Source organism: Helianthus annuus, chromosome 9, assembly GCF_002127325.2.
Source record: "Helianthus annuus cultivar XRQ/B chromosome 9, HanXRQr2.0-SUNRISE, whole genome shotgun sequence".
NCBI lineage: Eukaryota > Viridiplantae > Streptophyta > Magnoliopsida > Asterales > Asteraceae > Helianthus > Helianthus annuus.
The window spans coordinates 157000807-157026369 of NC_035441.2; the positions used below are offsets into that span (position 1 = coordinate 157000807).

At 37.2% G+C, this 25563-nt stretch overlaps 4 protein-coding genes across 6 annotated transcripts; 3 read left to right on the top strand and 1 right to left on the bottom strand.

Annotated features, from left to right (window-relative positions):
• Nucleotides 1-1204: 1204 nt before the first annotated feature.
• LOC110879114 (membrane-anchored ubiquitin-fold protein 1) lies at nt 1205-4924 on the top strand. 2 transcript variants are annotated; one of them, XM_022127519.2, is made up of 5 exons: nt 1205-1352; nt 2092-2387; nt 3265-3429; nt 4424-4507; nt 4605-4924. In XM_022127519.2, the coding sequence occupies exons 2-4, from the start codon at nt 2255-2257 to the stop codon at nt 4477-4479; spliced, it is 354 nt and encodes a 117-aa protein (XP_021983211.1). In that variant the 5' UTR covers nt 1205-1352; nt 2092-2254; the 3' UTR covers nt 4480-4507; nt 4605-4924. The 2 variants fall into 2 exon arrangements, with proteins under 2 accessions (XP_021983211.1, XP_021983212.1); XM_022127520.2 differs by having other exon boundaries at nt 1227-1352; nt 2221-2387.
• Nucleotides 4925-9782: 4858 nt separating this feature from the next.
• Nucleotides 9783-12348, top strand: LOC110879113. Of its 2 annotated transcripts, none has more exons than XM_022127518.2 (2): nt 9783-9955; nt 10399-12348. In XM_022127518.2, exon 2 carries the CDS (start codon nt 10432-10434, stop codon nt 12115-12117), a length of 1686 nt encoding a protein of 561 aa, XP_021983210.1. In that variant the 5' UTR covers nt 9783-9955; nt 10399-10431; the 3' UTR covers nt 12118-12348. The 2 variants fall into 2 exon arrangements, with proteins under 2 accessions (XP_021983210.1, XP_021983209.1); XM_022127517.2 differs by lacking the exon at nt 9783-9955 and adding an exon at nt 9962-10100.
• A 3969-nt stretch (nt 12349-16317) lies between these two features.
• Nucleotides 16318-21570, top strand: LOC110879111 (probable ubiquitin conjugation factor E4). Its single transcript, XM_022127515.2, has 16 exons — nt 16318-17386; nt 17457-17661; nt 17748-17899; nt 17988-18252; nt 18349-18501; nt 18587-18790; nt 18883-18995; nt 19487-19604; nt 19702-19791; nt 19884-20087; nt 20175-20270; nt 20347-20469; nt 20578-20670; nt 20785-20949; nt 21042-21131; nt 21228-21570. Exons 1-16 carry the CDS (start codon nt 16557-16559, stop codon nt 21411-21413), a joined length of 3087 nt encoding a protein of 1028 aa, XP_021983207.1. The 5' UTR covers nt 16318-16556; the 3' UTR covers nt 21414-21570.
• Nucleotides 21564-24510, bottom strand: LOC110879112 (tRNA (guanosine(18)-2'-O)-methyltransferase). Its single transcript, XM_022127516.2, has 6 exons — nt 24267-24510; nt 23706-24159; nt 23403-23541; nt 23242-23303; nt 22143-22281; nt 21564-21828 (listed from the first exon to the last, which is right to left on the bottom strand). The coding sequence occupies exons 1-6, from the start codon at nt 24388-24390 to the stop codon at nt 21694-21696; spliced, it is 1053 nt and encodes a 350-aa protein (XP_021983208.1). The 5' UTR covers nt 24391-24510; the 3' UTR covers nt 21564-21693.
• Nucleotides 24511-25563: the final 1053 nt, after the last annotated feature.

Here is a 25563-nt window from a genome sequence, read left to right on the forward strand (position 1 = left end):
GAAACCCCTTCACCGGTACGGAAGAGGCATAGCCGGATTTTTTACCAGATCACCAGTTTGATCTGGCCTAGAATTTTCTCCAGACTGCCACACTACCTTCCTACACCATAAGTCCAGTACTCCTCCCACGTGCAACTTGCACAAGGTAGCAACACTAGACTGGGGGGACTTGAAGGGGTATGGTCCCAAAACGACCATTACCCGCATCAAACAAACCCCTACCAGTAAGCAAACCGCACCCATGCGGTCACATCCTTCGAACCCATTCGGTTCGAAGATGAATAGCTTGACCCAAGTACGAAAGAAGATGAACATATCGATGCGGCTGGCACCGCATCATATGGCCATTTTCGTCACGACAAGGGAAGCAAGCAAATAGTCTCCACATACGATGATGCGGCCAACACCGCATCTCGCGTATTTCTTGATCACAAGTAGGAGACGCGGTAACTTCAGACGTTACCGCATGCAGCGATACGGCTCGCACCGCACCCTGCATATCCAACAAGTGGACTGACACGCCAGGCAAGTGGCTGACACCACGAGGCAAGTGGCGCCGGCGACAGTCCCCTGTCAGAGCTATTAAAGCAATGGGCTGACGTGGCGTAACCCCCACGGCCGGCGAGACTGACACACCTGCAACGGTGCAGCTCGTCGTCAGCCCATCCATCAATCTCCTCCTTCACTCCTCGGCTATAAATACCGACCCCAAACCAGGTTTGAGGTATCTCTTCACAACTCTCTAACTACTACTATTATCTTACTTTGCTTCCCAAGCAAACTACTGATTCTCACGCCGGAGAGTGGTAACAAGGAGCACCCCCCACCCCATCCTCCTTGTTACGAGTCACGGCTTGTTTCCTTGTGCAGGAGATCATCCACCGGTGACCCAGCCAGCGATCTCCGAGAGGAAGGGATTAACCCTTCTTGACGAGACCAGTGTGTTAACCCTGCCCGGTTAACCATTGTTTCATCAATATGTAAAAAAAAACGCAGCTCTAATGATCGTGGTTACCTGTAGCAAGCCTAGTGGTGTAAACAAACCGAGCTATTCGCAACCTATTTGAGATTGGGTCAAAAATAAACTTAAACCGAGCCGAGCTTAAATGAGTATGGGCCTGAGCCCAAGCCTAATTAAAAATAAGCCGTTTAGTTAATGAACCCGAATTTCACGAGGTGAGTCGGCACATTTTTATATTTAATATCAAAAAATAGTTATAGTTTTATTTATACGAATCTTCATCCTTTCATTTCCTCTTCACACGATTCATATACAACTTCTGTAATCAACCGAATTCATCGACAAAGCATACCAATCATCTCTGTTCTTCACCGGATTCATCAGTGTTGGGGTAAGCACAATTCCCTCAAAATCTTGATCCCTTTTAATCTATTTCTTTCATCATCATATGGGCCGGGGTATATTATGTTGACTTCTTTTTCGATTAAATTTGGAGATCCATTTGAAAGATTCCACCAAAATGTTGATTCTTTTACATATAAATTTAGTGGGTATTTGTTTTCTTGATTTATAATTTAGTATATTGTGTGTTCTTTGGTGGACGTTGACTTTTTTGGGGGATTGATTTGAATGATGATTCAGTTAAAGATTGGAGTGATTGTTTGATTTTATTGAATCAACAATTTCAATATCTTGTGGGTGTATGGTTTTTTTAAATACTCATATTAAAGATTTAGCACATTTGAGTTGAGTGTCTTTTGGGGTTAATTTGGTTGATCCTGTTAGTGATATATTGGTCTTCTTGAACTAATTATGTTAAAGATTTGTTGGTATTTGATGGTTTTGAAGTTGTAGCCATCTTGATTCTTGCCCTTGTTTACATCGATTTACACCCGGAATTGTTATTATTTATGGATTGATTACATTATAGCTAAGAGGGTATTTGGGTGTGAGTTTTAAAGGTGATTAACATATGTCTACTTTAGATTGTCTAATTGTTTAGAGGTTAGTTAACTATTACTTCGTTAAATAATCAGAATTTGTCATCCACTCAATACAATCATTAGTGATTATTAAACTTTACAGTGTGTGCAAGTTGTTTTCTGATATCAAAGTTTGGAACTTTTCAGGGTGCAGTGGTGCACGTTGAGTTGACGGTCTTAGATCAAACTCAAGATTTTGTCTGTGTGGCTTCTATGTTGTCTTGCTGAGTTGTTAAAAACTTTTTAGCCATCTAACTGAAGATTTCGGGTGTTTAGACGCGAAAGGAATATATTCTATCGAAATTGGAATATGTCTGGCGTGCAAGATTCATTGGAAATTAAATTTCGATTAATTGATGGATCGGATATTGGTCCAAAAAGCTTCCCGGTGGCTGCAAGTGTTGCATCTTTGAAGGAAAGCATACTTTCTCAATGGCCCAAAGGTTAGTACAATAATAATGCAAACAACTTATTAACTAAATCACATTCTATTCACCTCAACGTTTTTTTTTTGTCTATTTTTATTCGAATTTTACAAATAATTGATATATTAAATATCATAACAAATTATTTTTATTAAAATGATAATCTTGTTTTGAGTTGATTCCTTCAAAGCTATTTTGTATATTTACTCGTTGATAAAAAGGAACTCAAATTGACCTGTTTCCAAATTTTGAGTTGAAATGGTGCCCCTTTAAACAAATGAAATGAGAACATGGAACAAGCATGGTTTTAAAAAACGTTTGAGGTGTGCGCCTCAAGGCGCGCCTCGAGGCGAAACGGCTAAAAAATGAATCTGAGGCGCGCCTCATGGTGGTTTTAATGTATATGCGCCTCAGAGGGACTGAGGCGCTAAGAAAGTTGCGCCTCAGGGGATTTTGATAGTTGTTTTTGACTTTTTGTGTCAATTTCAAGCATTTCATGTCTTTTTTAAGTGTGTTTTTGATGATTTTGATGAATCTGATGATGAAATTAGTTAGTATTATTATTTTTATAATATATTTAATCTCTATATTTATTTATTAATACCGCCTCGGCCTTACGCCTCGTTTCGCCTCGAGGCTTACGTCTCGTGAGGCGAAGGGAAAACGCCTCGAAACTCGTTTCCGTTCTTTTAAACCTTGGGAACAAGTAAACGATGAAGAGCCATGTAGAAGTGATAAGATAGAAGTGTACAAAAGTTAAAACAAAACCCCTATTGTTAAGAAGAGTTTTAAACAACAATCCTTTTGTGAATATACAAAAGACTCGTGTACACATGTAACGACTATAAAAAATGTTTTCCTGAGTTTCATTCATCTCAGTTTTTAATGTTTGCAGAGAAGAATAATGCTCCAAGAACGGTAAAAGATTTGAAAATAATTAGTGGTGGGAAAATATTAGAGAACAACAAAACAGTAGGAGAATGCAGGAGTCCTTTGTGTGATGTCCCTGGTGGCGTTACAACCATGCACGTTGTTGTTAGTCAACCACCTCAACAAAAAGGTTAGCCTCGTTTTCAAACATATTCATTTGATCTTTACATTTTCTTATTATCTTTTAAATAGTCTCATCGATGCATTGCAATTTTGATAGTGGGCATGTAGATAAATGTAACTTGGTTAGGAAATAGAAACATTGATAATTTTATAATGGAAACCATAGTTATTAAAGGCGCGAGGCGCACTCAGGGCGATTTGTTGGGCCGGGGCCTTATTTGTGCCTAGGCGCGCCTGGGCGCTCGCTTTAATAACTATGACATGAACATAGTTATTAAAGGCGCGAGGCGCACTCAGGGCGATTTGTTGGGCCCGGGGCCTTATTTGTGCCTAGGCACGCCTGGGCGCTCGCTTTAATAACTATGACATGAACATAGTTATTAAAGGCGCGAGGCGCACTCAGGGCGATTTGTTGGGCCCGGGGCCTTATTTGTGCCTAGGCACGCCTGGGCACTCGCTTTAATAACTATGCTGGAAACTAGCCAACTACCACATTTTCGTTAGATAGTACAACTGATTGGACATGAAAACTTTCTAGAAATGGAAATGCTTAAATTCTCACAAGATATAAATGGAAATTTTTGCTTTCTTTGGATGGAGAGGTTATTGTGTATATTAACATACTTTTAAGTTTGTAACAAAATGCATATGGAATTTTTGAGTTCGGATCTTGGTTTTAAAAAGCGGGCCTATCGGCCTTGAGATGGCGCTTCATGCACACGTGGGTCAAAATTAGGATCTAGATGAGGCTGAGATATAAAAACAATCAAAAGGATGAACAGATTATGATCGGTTTACTTGAAGAAGAAGACTGATATGTAAAAGAGATGAAACTTTTGGTTGTACATAGAGCAACGCCTCGTGTATCTTGTCTAGCGTCTTTTAAAACCAAGATTTGGATGGTAATCAGTTTGACTTCGACATGATGCACTACCGTTATAAAACAAATTAGATATTCTCTTGTCTTGTTATAATCATAAGATTTCTTTATCATTTAACAGAAATGAAAGTGAAAAGTGACCCGAAGCAGCAGAAATGCGTGTGTGTTATATTATGAGAATCAACTCCAAGTGCGTTGTTTGCAGGTCGGTTTTTTATTTCAAAACAATGATTATTGGCAAAGATTATTCATTTTTAATCTAATTAATGCTAAAGTTCACATTTTTACTGTTCTTGTTGCAGATTAAAGAATGCTGAAGATGATATACACATGTTCATGAATGGTTCCCATTAAAGTTCATAAGAGATAAAAAAAAAGGGAATTGGTGAGAGGTTATATATTTATTAATTATTACATTTTTTATTGTTTTGTGTTCATGAGAGGTAAAATTTTCAATTCCAGAGCAATGTTATTATAATGACTTGTAAGTGGTACATTAAATTTTGCATATTGCTTTGGGTTTGTGTTTGGGAACCATTCATGAACATGGTTGACAAACTTAAAAGTTGTTTTGCATATTTTGGTCAAATTTTGTGAATTTAATTGAAATACTTTAAGATGACCTTTTTTTTTCTGAAAATTTGATGGTTTTCTGTTTTTATCTTCGTTTTTCGGGATGTTTTTATATGTGTTATAAGACTGAAGGGAGTGGGGCGTCCTCAAAAGAGGGCGTCTTGCGACACGTGGCGTTTGGGGGCGGCTTGGGGCGTCCTCAAAAAAGGGGGCGTGGTGTTCATGGCAACTCAAGATGCCCCTCCAAGACTTATGATTGGTTGTTTGAAAAAGGAAGGTTTTTGATTGGTTGATGAAAAAGGAAAAGATTGAGTTTGGGCGACTTGTGGGAGACGCCATGGCTTGGGACGCCCTTGGGGACGCCATGGGGGGCGGTGTTCATGGCTTCTTGGGGCTTCTTGAGTAGGGGTGGACGCCCCACTCCCCTCAGTCTAAATGTTTAATGCTAATGCAGTAATGCTAGTGCGGTTGCAACAGCTTCGGTGAGAAAGAATGTATGCTAGTAGGTTAAATTTTATGTGCACTTGGGTCAAAACCGAACATGTCATTTCTACAAACACAAACCTATATAATAAACGTGTTACCCAACACGAGCCGTTTAAACACGATTAACATAATCTTAGATGCAAGCGCATCGATTGGAAAAATGAAGGTTGCGAAGCTGAGGACTGAACCTGCTGTAATATATTTAGGCTGCAAAGAGGAAGGAAGAATCGAAGTAAGCACATCAATAACGCTAGTGTTTTTCTTATGTAATTAAAAGGTTAATTAGTTTAAAAGGTTTTAAGATTAGATATTTGAATGGGTTTAATTGGGTAATAAACAGGTTAGGCGGATTTAAAATGTTTAGACACCAATTTAGTCATGTTATAAACAAGTCGACATGTTTAGACACAAAACATGTATGGCCCAAACCCATTTAATTCCGTATCGTGTCTTATTCACAGATCCGTGTCAGAAATTGTTAGCCCTGCAATGAGTAAGTCAATAATGAAGGGGTAATGTTTTTTTTTTTTTTTTTTTTTTTTTTTTTTTTCTGAACTTGGAGTTGATGTGTTTGTATGGAAATTCAGATGTACAAATTGAAAAGCGGATTTTTTTAACACGTTGAAAAGAAATAAAAAGGTGTTACCTTTTTTATTTCAGTGACCACTCATAGATATATTCAAGAAAACAATGATGAATTTTGTGCTCCCATTATTCACTCTTAAACATGCAGCAAAGTGATGCAGATGTGAACCTGTTACCTAATCCGTTAGATTGAAAATCTCAAAAGGACATATTTTACTAATCAACTGTTTTTTTTAATCAAAATGTGTAAAATGGTGTTTTTTTTTTAATTGGTTGAGGGTTCGAGTTTCGTAATGAACAATGATGTAGAATTAGGTGTAGATTAGATTGTTGTTAAAAAAATTAATATACTATTTTAGATGATCAATTATAGTTTATACTATATATCCGTAACCTAGTGATCTAGTGGTATGGTATTTACCTCCCATAAAAGTGATGTATGTAGGTTCGAATCATTATAAGTGCAATTGTGCAAAGTAACGTCGTATTCAGTTGTATAAAATTGTTGTTCAAAAAAATATATTTCTCATGTCATGTATGCACCAGTAGAATTGAATGCAACGCAACCAAGTTAGATGCATTTACGTCTAAAATACACATGTGCATATGAAATAAGTGGTCAATAATGGTTCTTGAATCTCTTACCAAATATATTTTACTTTTTCTTAATTGATCAAGATATTATGTGTGTGATCAACCACATGTGAATCATTAGTGTGATATCTATGTATCTGGAGTTATGTAAGTAAAGGAAGGTTGAAATGAAAATCACTAGTTAATGTGAAAACTCGAAAACTAATTAAAAAAGCCTAAAAAACATACCTAATTTTTTTAGCAATATTATAGAAAAATCTAAATAACATAATTAAAATCAAAATGAATTAAAATAGTAAATATATATAAAATATTTTTATATGTATTATGTATAGAGCTTGAAATGACTTGTATATATAGAACCGCAAAAACTAGACAAAGAAAGCAATGGCGAGACGATAACAGTGAGTATGAATATTCGAAATACTTTTTAATTAGCATTTAGCGTCAATTTGTTGTTGTTTAGTTTAACATGTTTGAGTTGTATGTATTGTCAAACTCCCATTAGAAAAATAATATCTTGAATGTGTTAATTCCTAGGTACGATAAAATACAAATAGTTGTTGAAGAAAACTATAATGGCCCAAGATCCAAATTTCACGTATTTTATTTGTTCGAGAACTATGCATAAATTAAGTGTTTGGAAGTTTATTGAAATTGTCCTTGGATTATATATGGAAATGCTTAAGTTTAGCCTTAGTTTAATTTCTTTAACCATGTCACAAAAGAATTTGTTTTTATCCTTCCCAAACCAACCGCTAGGCCTTCATTAATTTAGTTGTATGATGTATTTGGTTACAATAGTGTCGGTGAGAAGAAAAGAAAATAAATTTTCATCGTGATCTAAGCCGAATACCAATAAGTCACATCTAATTATTTAGTTAGTATGTACCTCGCTTCGATTACGAAGCTCCTTTTGAATAGAAGCATCATGAGATGTATCCATGAGGAACTTTAGCCTCGTTGCGTTGGCTCCATTGCATGGCTAGTGACGGATCTAAAAAATAATTCGACGTTTCAAAAAAAAAAATCTATAGGGACAGCAAAATCGAAAATTGTCAATTTTTTAAAAAATTACACTACCGTCGGAGCGTCAAGGGGTAGCGAAGATAACCCTTTCTCTAAGGTATATCCGCCCCTGTGCATGGCCACACCTGTTTTGATCATGGATGTCCTATCTTGTTTGTTTCAAAAGTTATTTTTTAAGCTTCATTGTAAGTTTAAGTTATTTTTTTCTTTTTTACCTTCTTTTGTATTTTTAAAGGTAGCTAACAGTTGAAAGCTTTTTATTTAAATGTCATGTATGTTACAAGTCACAATTTCACATTTATGTTTAACTTTTTTTTATTTAAAAAATCACCAAGAAATGGCTTTTGGCTTTAATTTACCTTTGAAGTTTATGAAACTCAAAAAGAAATTATATGTTTCAAGCTATAGGGGCTATTTCTGTAGGTTACTTCTAGAATGGTATATATTCGATCAAATCTATGATGAATATAATATTGGAAATAAATAAATTAAAAAAGGGATTTATTGATGGTCGGTTTTGAAGTCTAAATGAACGTGGAATCCATACTTCCCGAGGGAAAAAAGGTGCGAGTTTGGTGACCACCACTCATTTCAACTTCTCACGATATTTTACCATCTTATCGCCAGACGATTTTTTTTATTGTAGCCACGTGTTTTTTTTTTTTCGGATATGGGAGATTTTGAATTTATTTGAAGGAGCGGTGCAAAATATTCATATTATCTTAGCTTATCGCCTAAAACAACTATTTTATGTGATGTGAGTCATGTCGTGAGAACATCACAAGCGGGAGGGTAAACGATCTCATCAATATAGTAATAATACAATAATAATTATTGAGGAAGCAAGACCCCAAATCGATTGTACCTAAGATGTTTACTTTCACAAGAGAGTTTATAGAGTATTGTTTAAAGAATTGGCATGGATCTAATCCGTAATATAATATATTTAGCCTCATCATAGACAACGAATTCTCCCTGTGATCACCCGCTACCCTACGGCGTAAGAATATGCATTCATTTATCACCAAAAAAACACGTATATAAGAGAGAGTGAGAGAGATTTAATGACCTAACTTACATTAGGTAAATAATACTTATACTAGTTAGATAATGTGTTATGGTAAGTGTCTTAGGGGCTGTTTGTTTACCTCTTAATGAGACTTTAATGGTTCAGACCTCTTACTAATTCAACACTTAATGATTCAGACTGTTTGTTTCGCGAACAGATATCTGAATGATTCAGACATTTGCCTCTGAATCGTTAAACACTATACTGAGTCTGAATGGTTAAGACCCCCATCTGAATTGATCAGACATTTGCCTCTGAACGGTTAAGTAATATACTCGCTCTTAATGGTTCAGTCCTCTTACTGGTTCAGCACTTAATGGTTCAGACCTCTTATTGGTTCAACACTTAACCATTCAGAAATTGCCAAACACCCTTTTATTGATATTGAAAGTGAAAAGCACGCCACATAGACAGATGTGATCCTACTCACTCTCACTTGATCCTACTCACCATCACTTGGGCGATGCAATGGTTAGTGAAGGGTGAAAAGGTGAGTAGGTTTTTAATGCATTTTGTTTTTATTTCAATGGCCATAGGTTAATTATTAAAAAAAAGAATCATGCATCTCCCCATTCATGTCATGAACACACCCACAAAAAGGGTTTCACGCTCACACCAAGCAGGCGTGGCGTAGTCGTGGTGTGGCGTTGGCACATTCCCCCATACCCCCTGGTGCATGGTCTTATTGTTATTTGTCATTATCAAGGATATATGGACGCACAGAGGGTATAACCGCTTTGATGTTGACATCTCTATTATGATTAGTGATTACGCATCAAGGATATCCTTTTAGGCATGTCAAGACTTTATATTTTGGGTTTTCTCTTTCGATTTATATATATAACAAAACAAACCATTTTAGAACTCCAATTAGCAACATATTAAAAGGTCTGTGAAAATGCAACCCATTGATCAAACACCCAAAAACATAATTACAAAATAACAAATTAAAACTTTCAATATGATCTAAGCTATCTTAGGGTTTGAGAGGAAATAGCATAAAAAATGGGTAAGTTAGACTGACCCGATTAGCTCACATTTGAAAATTGAGCCCGAGAATTTGAATATGATAATAACTCGTATGTGAGACCCACATTTCGTATACAAGTTTCTTTCTTTTCCCCGCCCCTATCTTCTTTTTTATTATTAACATAAACAAATAAATAAAACCCTTCGTTAATTTCGGTTATTCATCTACCAAATTCCCTCTTATTAATGCCATTTATGTTATACCCTCTTTGTTCTTAGCTTCCCTGTTAAGCTAAAGTAATCCAAACACAAAAGCTATACCCGATTCTTCACTTTCTTCTTTTTTCGGTATTCTTTTATATCCTTTTGATTTGGGTATTATGTTTCTGATCGCTTTATCTTGACAATTGTAAAGGGTTCTTCATTCTTGTGTTTGTTGTTAAATTACTTCTTTTTTGTTCCACTTTTTCGTTGAATTTGGACTGGGTTTGAGGTATTCTTTAAACTATTTCGATTCTAATTTTATTGTGTTTGCTTGTGGATTGATATGGATGGGTTCTGTTATAATTTGCACTTGATTATTAGTTTTTTGTTGAAATGATTCAAAGTTAATAGCTTGGTAAAATCATTATTACTTTTTTTTTTTAAATTCTGATTTAATTTTATGTGCAGATCCAAACTTTGATTTCTGTTATTTAGTTGATTATTATAGATTTATATGCATCACATACATATATTCATACAGTCTGATACAGATATTCAGTTAACATATGTTTTTTTTCTAATCTCAGATCATCAATTTCTGAAGCTGTAAGTTTGTTTTAATGAATACTGCAAGCGAAGAAACCGCCGAAAATGGAAAGCAGAGAAGGAAATCCATAGGTTTTGGTGGCGGTTCGAATCTTGGTGACGCCAAAACCAGGCGGTATTCCGTTGGTGTAACAACTTCTCGAAAAAGTATCGAGGAAGAAGGTATTATTGTTCCTAATTATCTCAGAGCTTCCACTGGTTCTTGTCATGATTTTTGTAAATTTGGTAAGAAACATGAACACTCAAAGACAGCAGTTCCTGTAAAGTTTAAAAGAACAACAATTGTTAATAAAGACAAGGTTCCAAAAACTGTAGTTCCGATAGAGAAAAAGATAACGACACGCAAGACTGCTACGAAAAATGAAATCGACACGCCTGTTGAGCCCGTTAAGGCAACCAAAAAGGATGTTTTGTTGTCATCTAAGAAACCGTTAGTTTATAAAGAGAGTTCATCGACAAATGGGAAAACAACAAAGAATGAGGTTAAGACGTTTAATCGTTCTACTTCTGTTGCGAAATCAAGTCCAGCGGTGGCGAAACAAGGGTCTAATGGTGGGATTGTAAAGAAAGACGTAAGAACGGTAAAAAAAACAGGAATTGCATCTAAAACGGGTACCGTTAAGAAAGTAGTTGCAAAGGTTACCTTAAATGGATCACAGTCCCCTAAAGCTTCTATCAGTAGGGCTGCAAGTTTGAAGGCGATAAAATCTAGGGGCGTTAAGCAGGTGACGCCTTTAAAGGACCAAAACAGGTTGCGAAAAACTGAGCGTAAGCAACCGGTTGCTGAAATGGTTCAAGCAAAAATCTTGAATGGTGTTGAGGCTGAATCCGAGGTCAAACATGAGACCATGGAGTTTGACTTTAAGCAATCGTCAATGGAATTGGTCAACCCTACGGTCTGCAATAGTTCTGATTCTTTTTCGGACAAAAATGAGGTCGAAGAAGAGTCGCCAATCGTCCATCTGGTCTGTGAAAGCTCTGAACTTTTTTCGGATAAAGAGGTTGTAGAAAGCTCACAATCGTATTCAGACAAAGAAATAATCGAAGAAGCGTTAATTGCACCTCCAGTGTCTGAAAGCTCTGAATCTTTTTATGATGATGAGGTTCTAGAAAACGAGTCTGATTATAATGACGATGAAGAAGCTAAAGTTTCAGAAGAAGCGTCTGAAACCGCTAATATTAATGAAATTAATATTAGTGAAATGGAAGCTTCAGTTGGGAACTACAAGATTCTAAGAAAGGGCAAAATGGTAATTTCTGAAGACAAAGACGATGCAACCGTAAAGCTAAGGTTCCGAAGAGGTAAAATTCTCGATCTTAAGTCCGAGAATAACAGTCCTAGAAGGCTCAAATTCAGAAGGCGAGTTATCGACGGTAAGGAAGATGGTCAAAATATATCAAGAAAAACTTATAAAAACAAAACTTTAGATCTTCAGAACGAAGACCAACAACGCGCTTCTAGAAGAAGTTTTGAAAAGAAATACGTTGAAGAAACAAATGAATCGAATAATGGCGCGGAAACTGTTGTTTTGAAGCATCAAGCTGAGCAAGAAAAGAAAGACGCTCAAGGCTTGCTTAATAATGTGATAGAAGAAACGGCTAGTAAGCTTGTTGAAAGCAGGAAGAGTAAAGTGAAGGCATTGGTTGGCGCTTTTGAAACTGTAATCTCGCTCCAAGATGGTAAACCATCTTCCGGTTGATGAAAAGACGGCTGGCTACTTTCGTTCACAGGATTCAGGTTTTGTAAAGGAATGTAGATGAAGAGCCTGGTGAATGTGATGGGAGTTTTACATACACAATAATAGGATGATTTGAGGCTGTGTTTGTGGTGGTTTTAACTGAGCTTTTAATGTTTGTATAACTTTGTGTGAATAAATTATAAATCAAGTAACTATCTTATGATCAAATCAAACCCATGTTAATGTTGGATCTTTTTGTGCTCTTTTATTAGTGAATAGTGTCATGATCAAATCAAACCCAAGATGAATTTGCTGATGATGGGTTATGGGTAAGCCTGGAAAAACGGACGGGTCATGTCTGGCTAGGTAACGAGTCAAAAACAGGTTCGGATCAAGATGAGTAGATGTTTTATCCGGCATGAATCTTGTTGGGTCACACCATGTGTAGGTATCTATCGCCATAGGCCTTTATTGTAGAACATGTGGTTTGTCTTAACATGTTAAGTTTAACCAAACATGCATTTACTTTACCAATTCATTGTGGATGGTAGAACTAGGTAAGTTTTTATCATGGTAGCTTTTGTGAAGTCAATAATGCACAAATGAAAAGGCAATTTTTCACACTGGCCAACAGTACAACTTGTCATATGTTACTTTGAACAATAATGGTACTTTTTATTTTTGTCTAAAACCATGGTTAATAACTTATTAATGGTTTAATGTGAGACTGAGTTGCAGGCTTGCAGCCCAGTGTATTTTACTATTTTAGGGCCTTGAACAAAATTATTATTAATATTATTTTTTTTCTAATAAAGTTACTTTTTTTGGTTTTCCAATATGTACAGTTTTGTCACCGTATAGAATATTAGAATACATGTACAGCTTTGTCACTTTATAAAATATGATGTCTTTTTTCTTAACTAACTAGTTGTAAGACCCGTGTGAACACACGGGTATGTTTAATAACGATCGAAATCAAATACTAAAAAACAGATTATAATATATCATTTAAATTGTTTGCGTTTAGTTACATATCTTTATAAAACAATGTTAAAGACAATATGTAGACCACTCCAGACTTTTGATGGCGGAAGTATGCAAATCTGCCAAATTTCACAAGAACCTGACATCAAAACTTCTATAATTTGATTAAAAGATTACATAAATCAATAAAAAATAATTGTATCTTTAACTTCTAATGAAATTCTCACATGAAGAAACCAAGATATGATCGAAATCATTTAACAAAATTCGACCAGAAACATTTTTCACATGAATCCATGCCTGATTGGTAGCTTGACGAAGCTCCCACTTAACGATCCATGCGAGTTCTTAAAATCGATAACTTGAACAATCGTACACACCCCATTCGGGCTAAAATCGAGCTTCCGGATACTCCTTTTGAGAAACTGAATCCACCATCTCAGAAACCTGGTCCTTTTCTCTTCAGTTGAGAACGTTTCATTGTACACTTCTTTGTTTTGGTACTCACCATGATAGGATATGAATGATGTAACAGTGAATTTGAAATCAATTGATGCTGCTTGTATTGAATTGAAAGAGATGATCACAAGGATCTACAAGATAACTACCCCAAGGGGTCCCAGGGCTATGCCCTTCTCATGCACATGGCAATGAGCCTAGTTAACTACTAATTCTATTCCCCCCTTTCTAACATGACTAATGCCTTATTTATAAAAGTATTAGTAACACTAACCCCCCCTTCCACTATTACAAAAATACTATTTAAGCTAAACTTAACATACGATTCCTATCAATACTCCCCCTATAACACAAGCCTTGTCCTCAAGGCTTGGTAGAAAACCCCATAGCTGTGTGAGTACCCCTATCCGATTGTCCATCATCCAAGTGTTCCAACTGAAAATGCAGCCCTTCGAAGTCATCCAGTTCATCATCGCCGAGCAACATTACACGAAGTTTACCATTGGGATAAGTATGAGTAGGACTATAAGGCTGTCCACACTTGTAGCATTGTCCTTTCTTCCGACGTTCCTCCCATTCGGTGCGAGATAAGGAGCGAATACCACGATCACGAGAACCTGCAGCCCCAAAGCCACTAACCGAGCCAGAATTTCCAACAGGTTTGGACACCCTAGTACCCCATGAATTATGTCTGAACCCGGAACCTTCCAATGGCAGCCCGACAGGTTGAGAATACCGAAAACGCGACAACAAAGAACTGGAATCTGATGGCCGAAGCATCAACTCGACATCCTTGGCCAAATACATAGCATCCAAACAAGTAGTGGGGCGATGCAAACGAACATGTTGTTTGACATCTTCTTTCAAACCCGCAATGAAGTAACCAAGAGTTTGAGACTCCGGTAAACGAGGGACCAAGGATAACACATACTCAAAATCATCGATGAAGTCATGAATAGAATCACCTTGTTTAATGGTAGCCAATTGCTCATAGGGATTGTGGATCGCTAATCCACTGAAGCGTGACAATAATTCCGTTTGGAAATCAGGCCAAGTGATCGCCGGACGCAACTGCGTGAGAATGGTGAACCAGGACTGAGCTACCCCCGTCATACTCAATTGAATGAGTTTGAGACGCAAATTATCCGGCGTCTCGTTGATCTCGAAAAACAAACAAGCCTTCGTAATCCACCCCTGAGGATCGAACCCGTTGAACTCCGGTAATTTAACTTTCTTCACCGCATTTCATAAGAATTTCTCCAAGATGGGGAAGTATGAAAACACAACGAAAAACAAGAAGAAGGTGAAAGGATATGGAACTCACTTTCAAGAGGGAGGAAAAATTCTTTGAGAAATGGCAAAGAAAAGTGGTGGAATGAGTGTGATATTTATAGGGAAGAGATTAGGGTTTAAGGTGGTGAAAGAAATATGGAAAGTTGAAAATTGGCCCATTAATGTATATTTTTATTTTTGGGCCTAATGTCATGGGCTTGTTTGTTTTATGCATTTCTTTTTTGTTATTTGTATAAATTTGAGTTTCCAACATAATTTATAAACATAGTATGACACAATAGTTGATCGGTTGGGTCTCGAATATCGAATTTACACAACATAAGTCGGTTTTTGAATGATTTAAACGTGTCTTGATGATTATATGAATACACATATGTTCGATTATTATTGAGAGAAAAAAATATAAAAATAAAATGAGTTCAGTATGATCATAAGTCTCGGATTATAATGGTTGAATATGAAAAACACGGAAACGAATAATACAATAATTTCGAAATGTTACAATTTGGCCCCTGAACTTGTAATTATGTTATTTTCTGTCGTTTTTCTTGTATTTTAGCCCATTTTTAGGTATTTGAAGTGTAACAAGGTATTGTACGAGTATGATGCATGTATGGTTTACGTATTGTGTATGTATTAATGAGAATCAAGCGTATAATAAGCCTCAGTTTGCACGAACATGTATCCAAAGATTAATTGCGTATAAGTATAAGTATAACAAGTGCAAATATAAAAGATTAATTTCATTATGATCGAAGTCTCGGGTTACAAGCTTGGAAGTGAATAACGAGTACAATATGATTACAAGTTTCCAAAAATAGAAATACGATTACAGCTTTCTAAAGAAGGAAAGTACGGAAGTGCGAAGCGTTATAGTGGGTCCCCTATACTCGTCACGTACAGGTCTGTACGTAGCGTATAGGGTTTATTTCTCTAACAAGATACCATAAGTGGGACCTTTATATACGCCACGTGCAGACCTGTGCGCGGCGTGTAGGGTTTATGCCTCCGACTATGGGGTGAAACCTAGTACAGTGCCAAATCAATCACATATACGCCATGTATATGGCCTGTACGATGATGCTATACGATAGTTGTGTACACCACGTACAGGCCTTTACACGACATATAGATCTGACTGATTTGACTTTGATCCAATATAGTACAGGGTTGTATGAGGCGTATACATGTGAATTTGTTTTCTTCAAATAGTGACATGCAAACACTTCTTCATAACCCTCTTCGTAAGTTTAATCTCTTATTTTTGTTCTTCCCTAGTTTATCAATTGTCGGACAAGTGTGAAGCTAAAATATCATCGGTCTAGGACGGGAACTATTTCTTTGGGCAGTATTCCAACGACTCATGGGGTGCCTGAAACTGAGGAGAATTCTGGCGTATGACTAATTGTATTTTGTTATGGTTTCTTAACAATTTACAAAGCTTTGGGCTATGATATTTAAATGGATGGGCTGAAGAATCTCATTGTGTCACCGAAGGCTTCGTTTCTAGTTTACAGGTATGAAAGTTAGTGTGTTGAATTTCGTTGGAAAATTTATAGTGTTTTTATTTTTATCGATGCTAATATGTAATGTAATTACTAATACACAAGTCTTTACAAAGGTTTGTTCTTATTGACAATGGAGACCCAAAATTCTTAAACTTTCTTAGACCCAACCCATCTTCTTCTTCTTCTTCTTCAACACCCTCCTCAACCCTCAATCCCATGGCAACCACCCCAAAACCCCAGCGATCACCCGAAGAAATCGAGGACATAATCCTCCGCAAAATCTTTCTCGTAACCCTAATCGACTCAATGAACAACAACGACCCACGAATCGTTTACTTGGAGATGACGGCAGCTGAGATATTAAGCGAAGGTGGTGACTTGAAACTCTCTAAAGATTTAATGGAACGAGTCCTTGTTGATCGTCTCTCTGGTAATTTCACATCTGCAGAACCCCCTTTTCAATACCTAACTGCGATTTATCGTCGTGCGTGTGAAGAACAAAAGAAGATTGTTAACATGAAAGACAAATCAGTTAGGACCCAGATGGAGTTAGTTGTTAATCAAGCTAAGAAGTTGTCAGTTTCTTATTGTAGAATTCATTTAAGTAACCCTGATATGTTTCCGGATTCGGAGCGAAACAAGTCGAATGTTTCGCCTTTGTTGCCGTTGGTTTTCGCTGAGGTTGCGACTTCAATTGATGCTTTTGGTGGTGGTAGTGGTGGGTCTTGTCCTGGATTTTTGGATGAGTTGTTTAGGGATTCGGATTATGAGTCGGTTGAGCCGGTGTTGAAGCAGTTGTATGAGGATTTGAGAGGGATTGTGCTGAATTGTTCCGCGCTTGGGAACTTTCAGCAGCCGTTGAGGGCGTTGATGTTTTTGATTAGTTTTCCGGTTGGTGCGAGAGCGTTGGTGAATCATCCGTGGTGGATTCCGAAAGGTGCTTACTTGAACGGGAGAGTTATTGAGATGACGAGTATCTTGGGTCCGTTTTTTCATGTTAGTGCTCTTCCTGATCAGAGTATTTTCAAGGGTCAGCCCGATGTTGGGTGAGTTTGAAACTGTTTTCGCTTACTTCATATAAATTGTATGAAACCTAATTGTTTTTGGGATGTGCAGTCAGCAGTGTTTTTCAGAATCATCGACACGACGCCCTGCTGATCTTTTATCTTCGTTCACGACGATTAAAACGGTTATGAATAACTTATATGCTGGCTTGGCAGATGTTCTTAGGACCCTTCTTAAGAACACAAGCACACGAGAGAATGTGCTTCAGTATATTGCAGAAGTGATCAACAAAAATGCATCAAGGGCTCATATCCAGGTAAGAAGTTTATTCGATTGTAGTTGTTTCTAACTTTCTATGTACTTGCATTTCATTATCGTTGAATAATTTGCAATTGGATATAGGTTGATCCAATATCTTCTGCGAGTTCGGGCATGTTCGTGAACCTTAGTGCTGTTATGCTTAGACTGTGTGAGCCTTTTTTGGATGCAAATTCAACAAAGAAAGACAAAATCGATCCTAAATACGTATTTTATGGTTCTCGGTTGGATTTCAAGTAAGATACCTTATCGACAGCAAGAATATATGCGTTTTTTTTTTATATCGTTAACTTTATTTTGACCGTCAGTCTCAACTCGACACAGAGAATTAACCGCCCTTCATGCATCTTCGGAGGAAGTTACTGAATGGTTAAACATAAATAACCCAAACAACGGGAGCAGTGGAGAAAACAGGTTGCTTCATTCCCAAGAAACTTCAAGTTCCGGTCTGCTACAAAATAACAATCCTGTTCAAAGTCAACGTGAATCTACAAACTATTCGTTTATTTGTGAATGCTTCTTTATGACTGCACGGGTTCTTAATTTAGGGCTACTAAAAGCTTTTTCGGACTTCAAGCATCTTGTGCAGGTAAACAGTTAATAGAAAATTAATGTATATTAGTTTTGATTATTGAAACAATATTATTACTTATTACAATTATTCATTGAATACACTGATTTGCAGGACATTCAAAGATGTGAGGATAATCTTGCAACCTTAAAAACCATGCAAGAACAAACACCTTTACCTCGACTAGCACAGGACATTGCTCGACTCGAGAAGGAAATCGAATCATTCACGCAAGAGAAACTATGTTACGAAGCTCAGATATTGCGGGTAAAACAGTCCTTTCATTGTTTATGCAAGCTGACTTCTTTTAAAACTAATCTAACGTATCTACACTTGCGTTTCTATGTCTTAGGACGGAGATCTTCTTCAACAGGCGTTATCTTTCTATCAGTTAATGGTGGTTTGGTTAGTAGATCGTATAGGCGGTTTCAAAATGCCTTTACCACAAACTTGCCCTATGGAATTTGCGTGTATGCCCGAACATTTTGTGGAAGATGTTATGGAATTGCTTATTTTCGCTTCTAGGATTCCACGAGCTTTGGATGGTGTCAAGCTGGTAAAAAGATTAAATTAATCAGATTTTGTTTTGCCTTTTTGCAGCACCATGTTTCTGTTGCTTTATGAAATTATGTCGTCTTTATTTGGTAGGATGATTTTATGAACTTCATTATTATGTTCATGGCAAGTCCAGAGTACATTAGAAATCCGTATTTACGAGCAAAAATGGTTGAAGTACTCAACTGCTGGATGCCTCGTAGGAGGTACCTTTATACTCGTAATCTTTTGTTTTGTGCCCAAAATTGGATACTTCTATTTTTGGATAGTGTAAAATGCCAAAATCGTCCCTGAGGTTTGGTCATATTTGCTTGTTCTATCCGGAGTGACTTTTTTTTGCATTTGCGTCCTTGAGGTTTGCGCTTTATTGCCAGTTCTATCCAATTCGTTAACGTTGTTTATTTTTTATTTTAAGAGTTTTGATGCATTAACAGCTTGTACCAAGCTTTAATATGTTGTATCTTAACTGAAATGACAAAAATGCCCCACACCTTAACAGAATAAATAAACAATGTTAGCGAATTGGATGAAAATGGCAACAAAACGCAAACCTCGAGGACGCAAATGCAAAAGAAGTTATTTTCGATGGAACAAGCAAATATGACCGAACCTCGGGGACGATTTTGGCATTTTACTCTTTTGGATATAAAGATCAAATTTCGGGTACTTAGGGTTATTTTCATCTTTGTGTCTGTAGCGGCACATTGTCTGCCACAAGTACGCTTTTTGAGGGGCACCAACTATCTGTCCAATATCTTGTCAGAAATCTTCTGAAACTTTATGTTGATATCGAATTTACGGGCTCCCATACTCAGGTGATTTTTCTCTCCCAGTTTCCATCGCGGGTCATGATATTTGCACCCTCGGGTCATTACCAAACGAGTGATTTACACTTTTCCGACTGTTGTGCAGTTCTATGACAAGTTTAACATACGCCATAACATTGCCGAACTTCTAGAGTATCTTTGGCAGGTTCCTGTACACCAGAATGCGTGGAAACAGGTAATTTAAATCTGTAATTGCTACATATGCTTTACTTTTACGGTTTTACCTACTTTGTAACGACTTACTTAGATCATTTAACTTTGTCTCAGATTGCCAAGGAAGAGGAAAAGGGTGTTTACCTGAATTTCCTTAATTTCCTGATAAACGATAGTATCTTTCTTCTTGATGAAAGTCTCAACAAAATTCTTGAGCTCAAGGAGCTGGAAGCCGAGATGTCGAACACAACCGAATGGGAACAAAGACCCGCACAAGAGAGGCAGGAGAGAACTAGACTTTTCCACTCTCAAGAAAATGTTCGTTTTTTATATCTACACCTTTGAAATATATTTTATATTTTTACGAGTACGTATTAAGTAAATGGTGGTTTATTATGGATATAGATTATTAGAATCGACATGAAGTTGGCTATGGAAGATGTGAGCATGCTTGCTTTCACCACCGAGCAAATTACAGCTCCCTTTCTGCTTCCCGAAATGGTATCCTTTTTTTTTTCCGACGCTGAGATGCTTTTGTATGTATTCTTGTTTTCTGAGTGTTGCTTCTTGTTTTCAGGTTGAAAGAGTTGCCAGCATGTTAAATTACTTCCTGTTACAACTTGTCGGCCCGCAGAGGAAATCATTAAGCTTGAAGGATCCTGAAAAGTATGAGTTTCGGCCAAAACAGTTGCTAAAGCAGGTTTGTTTTTGTATTATTGTATATATACAAGACATTTGACAAACACAACAACAAATGCTCTGTTAAACCTACTATTACTACAACGTCTAATTATTTCCTATGTTGAAGATTGTGAACATATATGTTCATCTGGCGAGGGGTGATCATGAGAATATTTTCCCATCTGCTATAACAAAGGATGGACGGTCCTACAATGACCAGGTACATATTTTAAGGTTTTTGTTTTTTCCTAGTCGTGGAACTATGTCAATTTGTTTTAAAGAAGATTTTGTGAGATGCCGTACGCAATAATTATGAATCATGGATCGTGTGCAGTTATTCACGGAAGCTGCAAATGTTCTTAGAAGAATCGGTGAAGATCCAAGAATGATACATGCTTTTGATGATCTTGGTAAAAAAGCTAGAGCGGCAGCATCTGAAGCCATGGATGCTGAAGCTATTCTTGGAGACATTCCCGATGAATTCCTTGATCCAATCCAGGTAAGTTTGTTTCGGTTTTACAGTGTTCGATGAATTTCAAGTTTTATAAAATCAAGATCATCTTACGGGTGTTTTAAATGTTGAAACTGCAGTACACTCTGATGAAAGATCCAGTCATCTTACCATCTTCAAGAATCATAGTGGACCGACCGGTTATTCAGAGACATCTTCTCAGTGATGCTGTAAAATTTTGATCTTTCTGCTTGTTTATACCGTACATGTCATTGATTGTTACAACTTCTAGTGTTGTTTTTGTAATATTTTTTATTAAATTGCAGTCGGATCCATTCAACCGATCACATCTTACACCAGATATGCTGATTCCAGACACAGAACTGAAGCATAAAATTGAAGAATTCGTGAAGTCGCAACAAAGGAAGCAACATGGTGAAGATGTGAGTATGCAAAACAGCTCTAAATCTTCAATTCAATCACCAGATGGCACGAGGCCCCTTATTGATTAAAAGCATTTTCTTATTTTTGTTTCTTTTTTGTTTATATTAGCATAATCAAGTTGTAAAATATTAATTTATATTATATAAGTTATGGCTACGTTTGATTGAAAAGCAACTTGTTGGCTTTTTTCTTAAATAATAATTTCAAAACTACAATTATATGTTACTTAAGTATTCATATTGGGCCAGAAAAAAGGTACATCAATCACAATTCACAAGTCCAAAACTGTAAAGTTCAACAAATAGTGTCCAGTATGATAATTATCCGAATGATGAGAAAGACTAATGCTCAGAGTTTGGGTGAAGCTGCGATCTTACGCTTGGCGTACTCATGGGCAATGCTGATTGAACTCCTGCTATGTCGTAGAGAAAACTCAGCAAGTAATATTTGCTTTTCTTCTGATGTCAGATCACCGTGAGCACCCTTCATATCAAAGTTCAAACCCATCGAGTTATTCGACTTTTCAAACCATCACAAGTGTTTAAAGTGGTATGAAAACAGATTTATGCCCAGAGGGGATGGGTGTGCGATTTTGAAAGTGATTATATGTTATTGGATAATAAGAGAATCACATAATCAGTTGTAATAGTACTAAGTATAGAATGTGTTGTTTGAAGTTGTAAAAATCATAATCAATCCCATGACGCAAAGTAATTCCCGTCTAGAAAATGTTCCAGGTGCTAAAATCATGTCTAAACTTCTCTTAAGTGGGATGGTGTGAGGTTCAAGATTCTTACCAGCCGTGTAGTTCTATCACAGACGGCATGGTGCATCAGTATCCCAGAAGCAACAGATACGTTGAACGAGTCCACCATTCCTTTCATTGGAATACTACAATGCATATCTGACAATTTTAAAGCTTCTTCACTAATCCCCCTGTGAAAACAATTATGATCAAGATATGTAAACTAGGTTTATATTCCTAAACAAACAATTAGAGGCCATATTATAACTAATCATTAAATCATCATCATACTCGGTAAATCCCACCAATAGCAAAGCCAAAGTAGGGTTTGAGGAGGGTAAGATGTAGACAGCCTTGCCTCTATCTGTTGGAATAGAGAGGTTGCTTCCAGTGAGGCCCCCGGCTCGATATAACTAATCATTAAATGAGCTTACAAAAAAGGTAATCGCGACATAAGACTACAAGGCTATGCGGTATGGTGATGGTCCTCCCTTGGAGGATGATCCGCCACGTAGATCGGGTGTGAGGATGGGGCAAAGAGGATGGAGCTAAGGAAATGGGGGATGGACCTAAAATGTATATGTATATGTTGTATGTATAGGTGTGTGAGAGAGGGGTTTGTCTTGTAGTGGACCGTCTCCACCGTCCATATCTCAATGAATTCGACGCTGAAGCTGGGACGCCGGTCCTCTGGAAGTGGTCTCCTGGGCGGCGCCAGGCCACGACGAAGCCCGTCGCAGCTTCCGCTACCGCTTGGTCGGAAAATTTTTGACGTTTTTAGTGTAAATTTTGGAAAAATTTGACGTTTTTTCGATTTCGTTACCGCCTATTTATAAAACGTTCCCGCTTGGTCGGAATCCTAGATCCGCCACTGTGCGACGGTGCCCATACCGTCCAGCCTAAGAGTAACGATTTTATGATGTGATAAGCTATCCCAAAGACCCAAACAAAAATTAGAAGGAAGAAGAAAAACGAATGATGTATGATCTCTATGCTTAGCATTTGACACATCCAGTAAAGAATCTTTCTTTTTATAACCATGAGAACCTTTTTACGGGAAAACTAACAGGACCTAACCAACACCCTGGTAACTAATAGCATTAGGTAAAAGGAACAATATATAATCTTTAACAAACACAACAAGCACGTACCTGCCCTCATTTCCAACGACTATAGCAGTAGGCTGTGACCAATCCATATCATAAACAGAAACCTGAAAATAGTCAATAGCACCACATTATTAGCATTAACACTAAAGTCTCAACTCTGCAAAAAGCATTTGATTTACTGAACATAGCTAATTCATAACTACCGTCTCCATCCCCAAATGTGTTGTAGCAATGCGATAACCACGTGACTTCAAAACGTCAAAGCACTCTTCAGTGGTATCCCAAAGCTCAATATCCAACCACTTCTCAGCTCCCATACTAACATGACGATGCTCTCTATACCTAAACGTTTGAACCAACCGATAAATCACAATCACGAACCATCCATATGAACCAACAACCAAATAAACAACTTCTTTCGCAACATATCATCAAACTAACAAGTACATTACATAAACGTATAACTAATTCAATCAACATTAAGTCACCTCAGATTGGGTTAACACCTTTTCCTGCTGTCTAATGCCACCACATGAACAGATTGAAACCCCAACGCATCTGCCGAACGAAACACAGCAGAAACATTCCCCGCATCCGACAATCCTTCGACCACCAGACACACGGAGTACGTCCGATTGTTAACAACATTCCTAAACCTCTCCTTCCTAAGCTCCATCAACGACGGCTCAACCGCATCCAACACCTCTCGACTACTCAAAAACGAGCTTCCAGTCTTAAACTTATCCAAATACGGAAACCGAGTATTGGACCGAGGCTCAATCGCCCGCTCCATCTTCATAAAACTCGTTACATCATCATTTGAGTTTCTCCATATCAAATCTCCAACACTAGTTTGTTTAACTTCATCTTCATCCGGACTTGTATAACTATCGTCAACGGATTCAACTGAAACGACACCGTATGGTCTTGTGGAGTGACGGTTGGACTTAAGTTTAAACCCTAGATATTTAAATTTGCAATAGTTACATTATACATATGCAGAGGATAGTTTTATAAATGAAATTATTATGTAGAAGGACAATAATGGAGATGATGTTAGTGTTTACCTGAGCTGCGAAAGAGAAGACGGTGGCCGGAAAAGTGCAACGACGGAGTACAAGTTCCAATGCGTGTTGTACTGAGTTCTAGAAAAGAGAGAGAATACCGGCAGAGGAATTTACAGGTGGCCATGTGTATGTGTGAGTGTCTCGCCGGAGAGGATGACGGTGGAGACTGAGGATAAACGGTGGTGGTGGTCGTGGTGGTGGCGATGATAATAGAGATGAAAATAATGATAAATTGCAAAATGGTCCTTAGAGGGTTAGCAGGTTGGCAAATTTGGTTTTATATTATTATTACATGTAATTACATGACAAGTCTTTACGGGATTTGGACAGGCTTCACCAAATGTTAACGAGATAGAAGGAAATAAGGATTATGACATCTAAATAACTTTTTTTGAAAGTCGAATAGACTTTTTTTACTCAAATATAAAGCAGAGTGTCACGAGTCAAAGGATGGAAAACAATCCTAGAAGCATGCAGACTTAACTGAATGATCTAAACGAGATTAACACCAATTAATTTCAATCAAGTGACCACTCATTGTGTACTTTCTTTATGGAAAATACACTATTATTTTGAGCTCGCCATAAACACCAACATGTAGTGATGATGACCGCTTGAACCATTTTTCTTCTATTTTCATGCATAGGCAGCCAAAAGTGGTAGGTAGTGGAGTCCTTTTATCAAAAAGGTGAACACAGTTGGGGGGAGGGGGTGATCGTTTTTCGTAGGACTTGTCAAATATAGAGTTAAAATGTGTTCCTTAGTATTTTAAATTCATTAGTTAGTCGTAAGAAGGGTGTTGAACCACGAAAAGTTTGTGGTCAATGATTAAACTTGATTGATTAAGAATACTTATGAAGTTAAAGCCAATTATAAAGTTTACAAGTTTGTTTAGAAAAAAGGGGAAGAAGCAAATTGATTAATTAAACTATGAAACACTATGAGAATGAGTATGATTCTCAAACACTTGAACGGTTTTGATTGTAAATTTGCAACCAGCGATATCAATAAGAAACTTATGGATTATAACAATAATTGTATATACATGTCCAGGACCGAGCTCTATTTTTTTTTAATCCATTCATGTTTACTCCCACTTTTAATCCAAGGTAATCAAAAGGAAAGGTACCTTTATTTTTGAAAAGCTAACTTCATTAAAAACACAAAGGACGACTTATCTTTAAGACGGAGACAAGCACGCCCCAAACCAAACCAAAACAAACTTACATAATGTCAAAATTACACAATCCTTTCCAATCTACATACCTCGACTTTGATCTATTCCTATACCACAAAA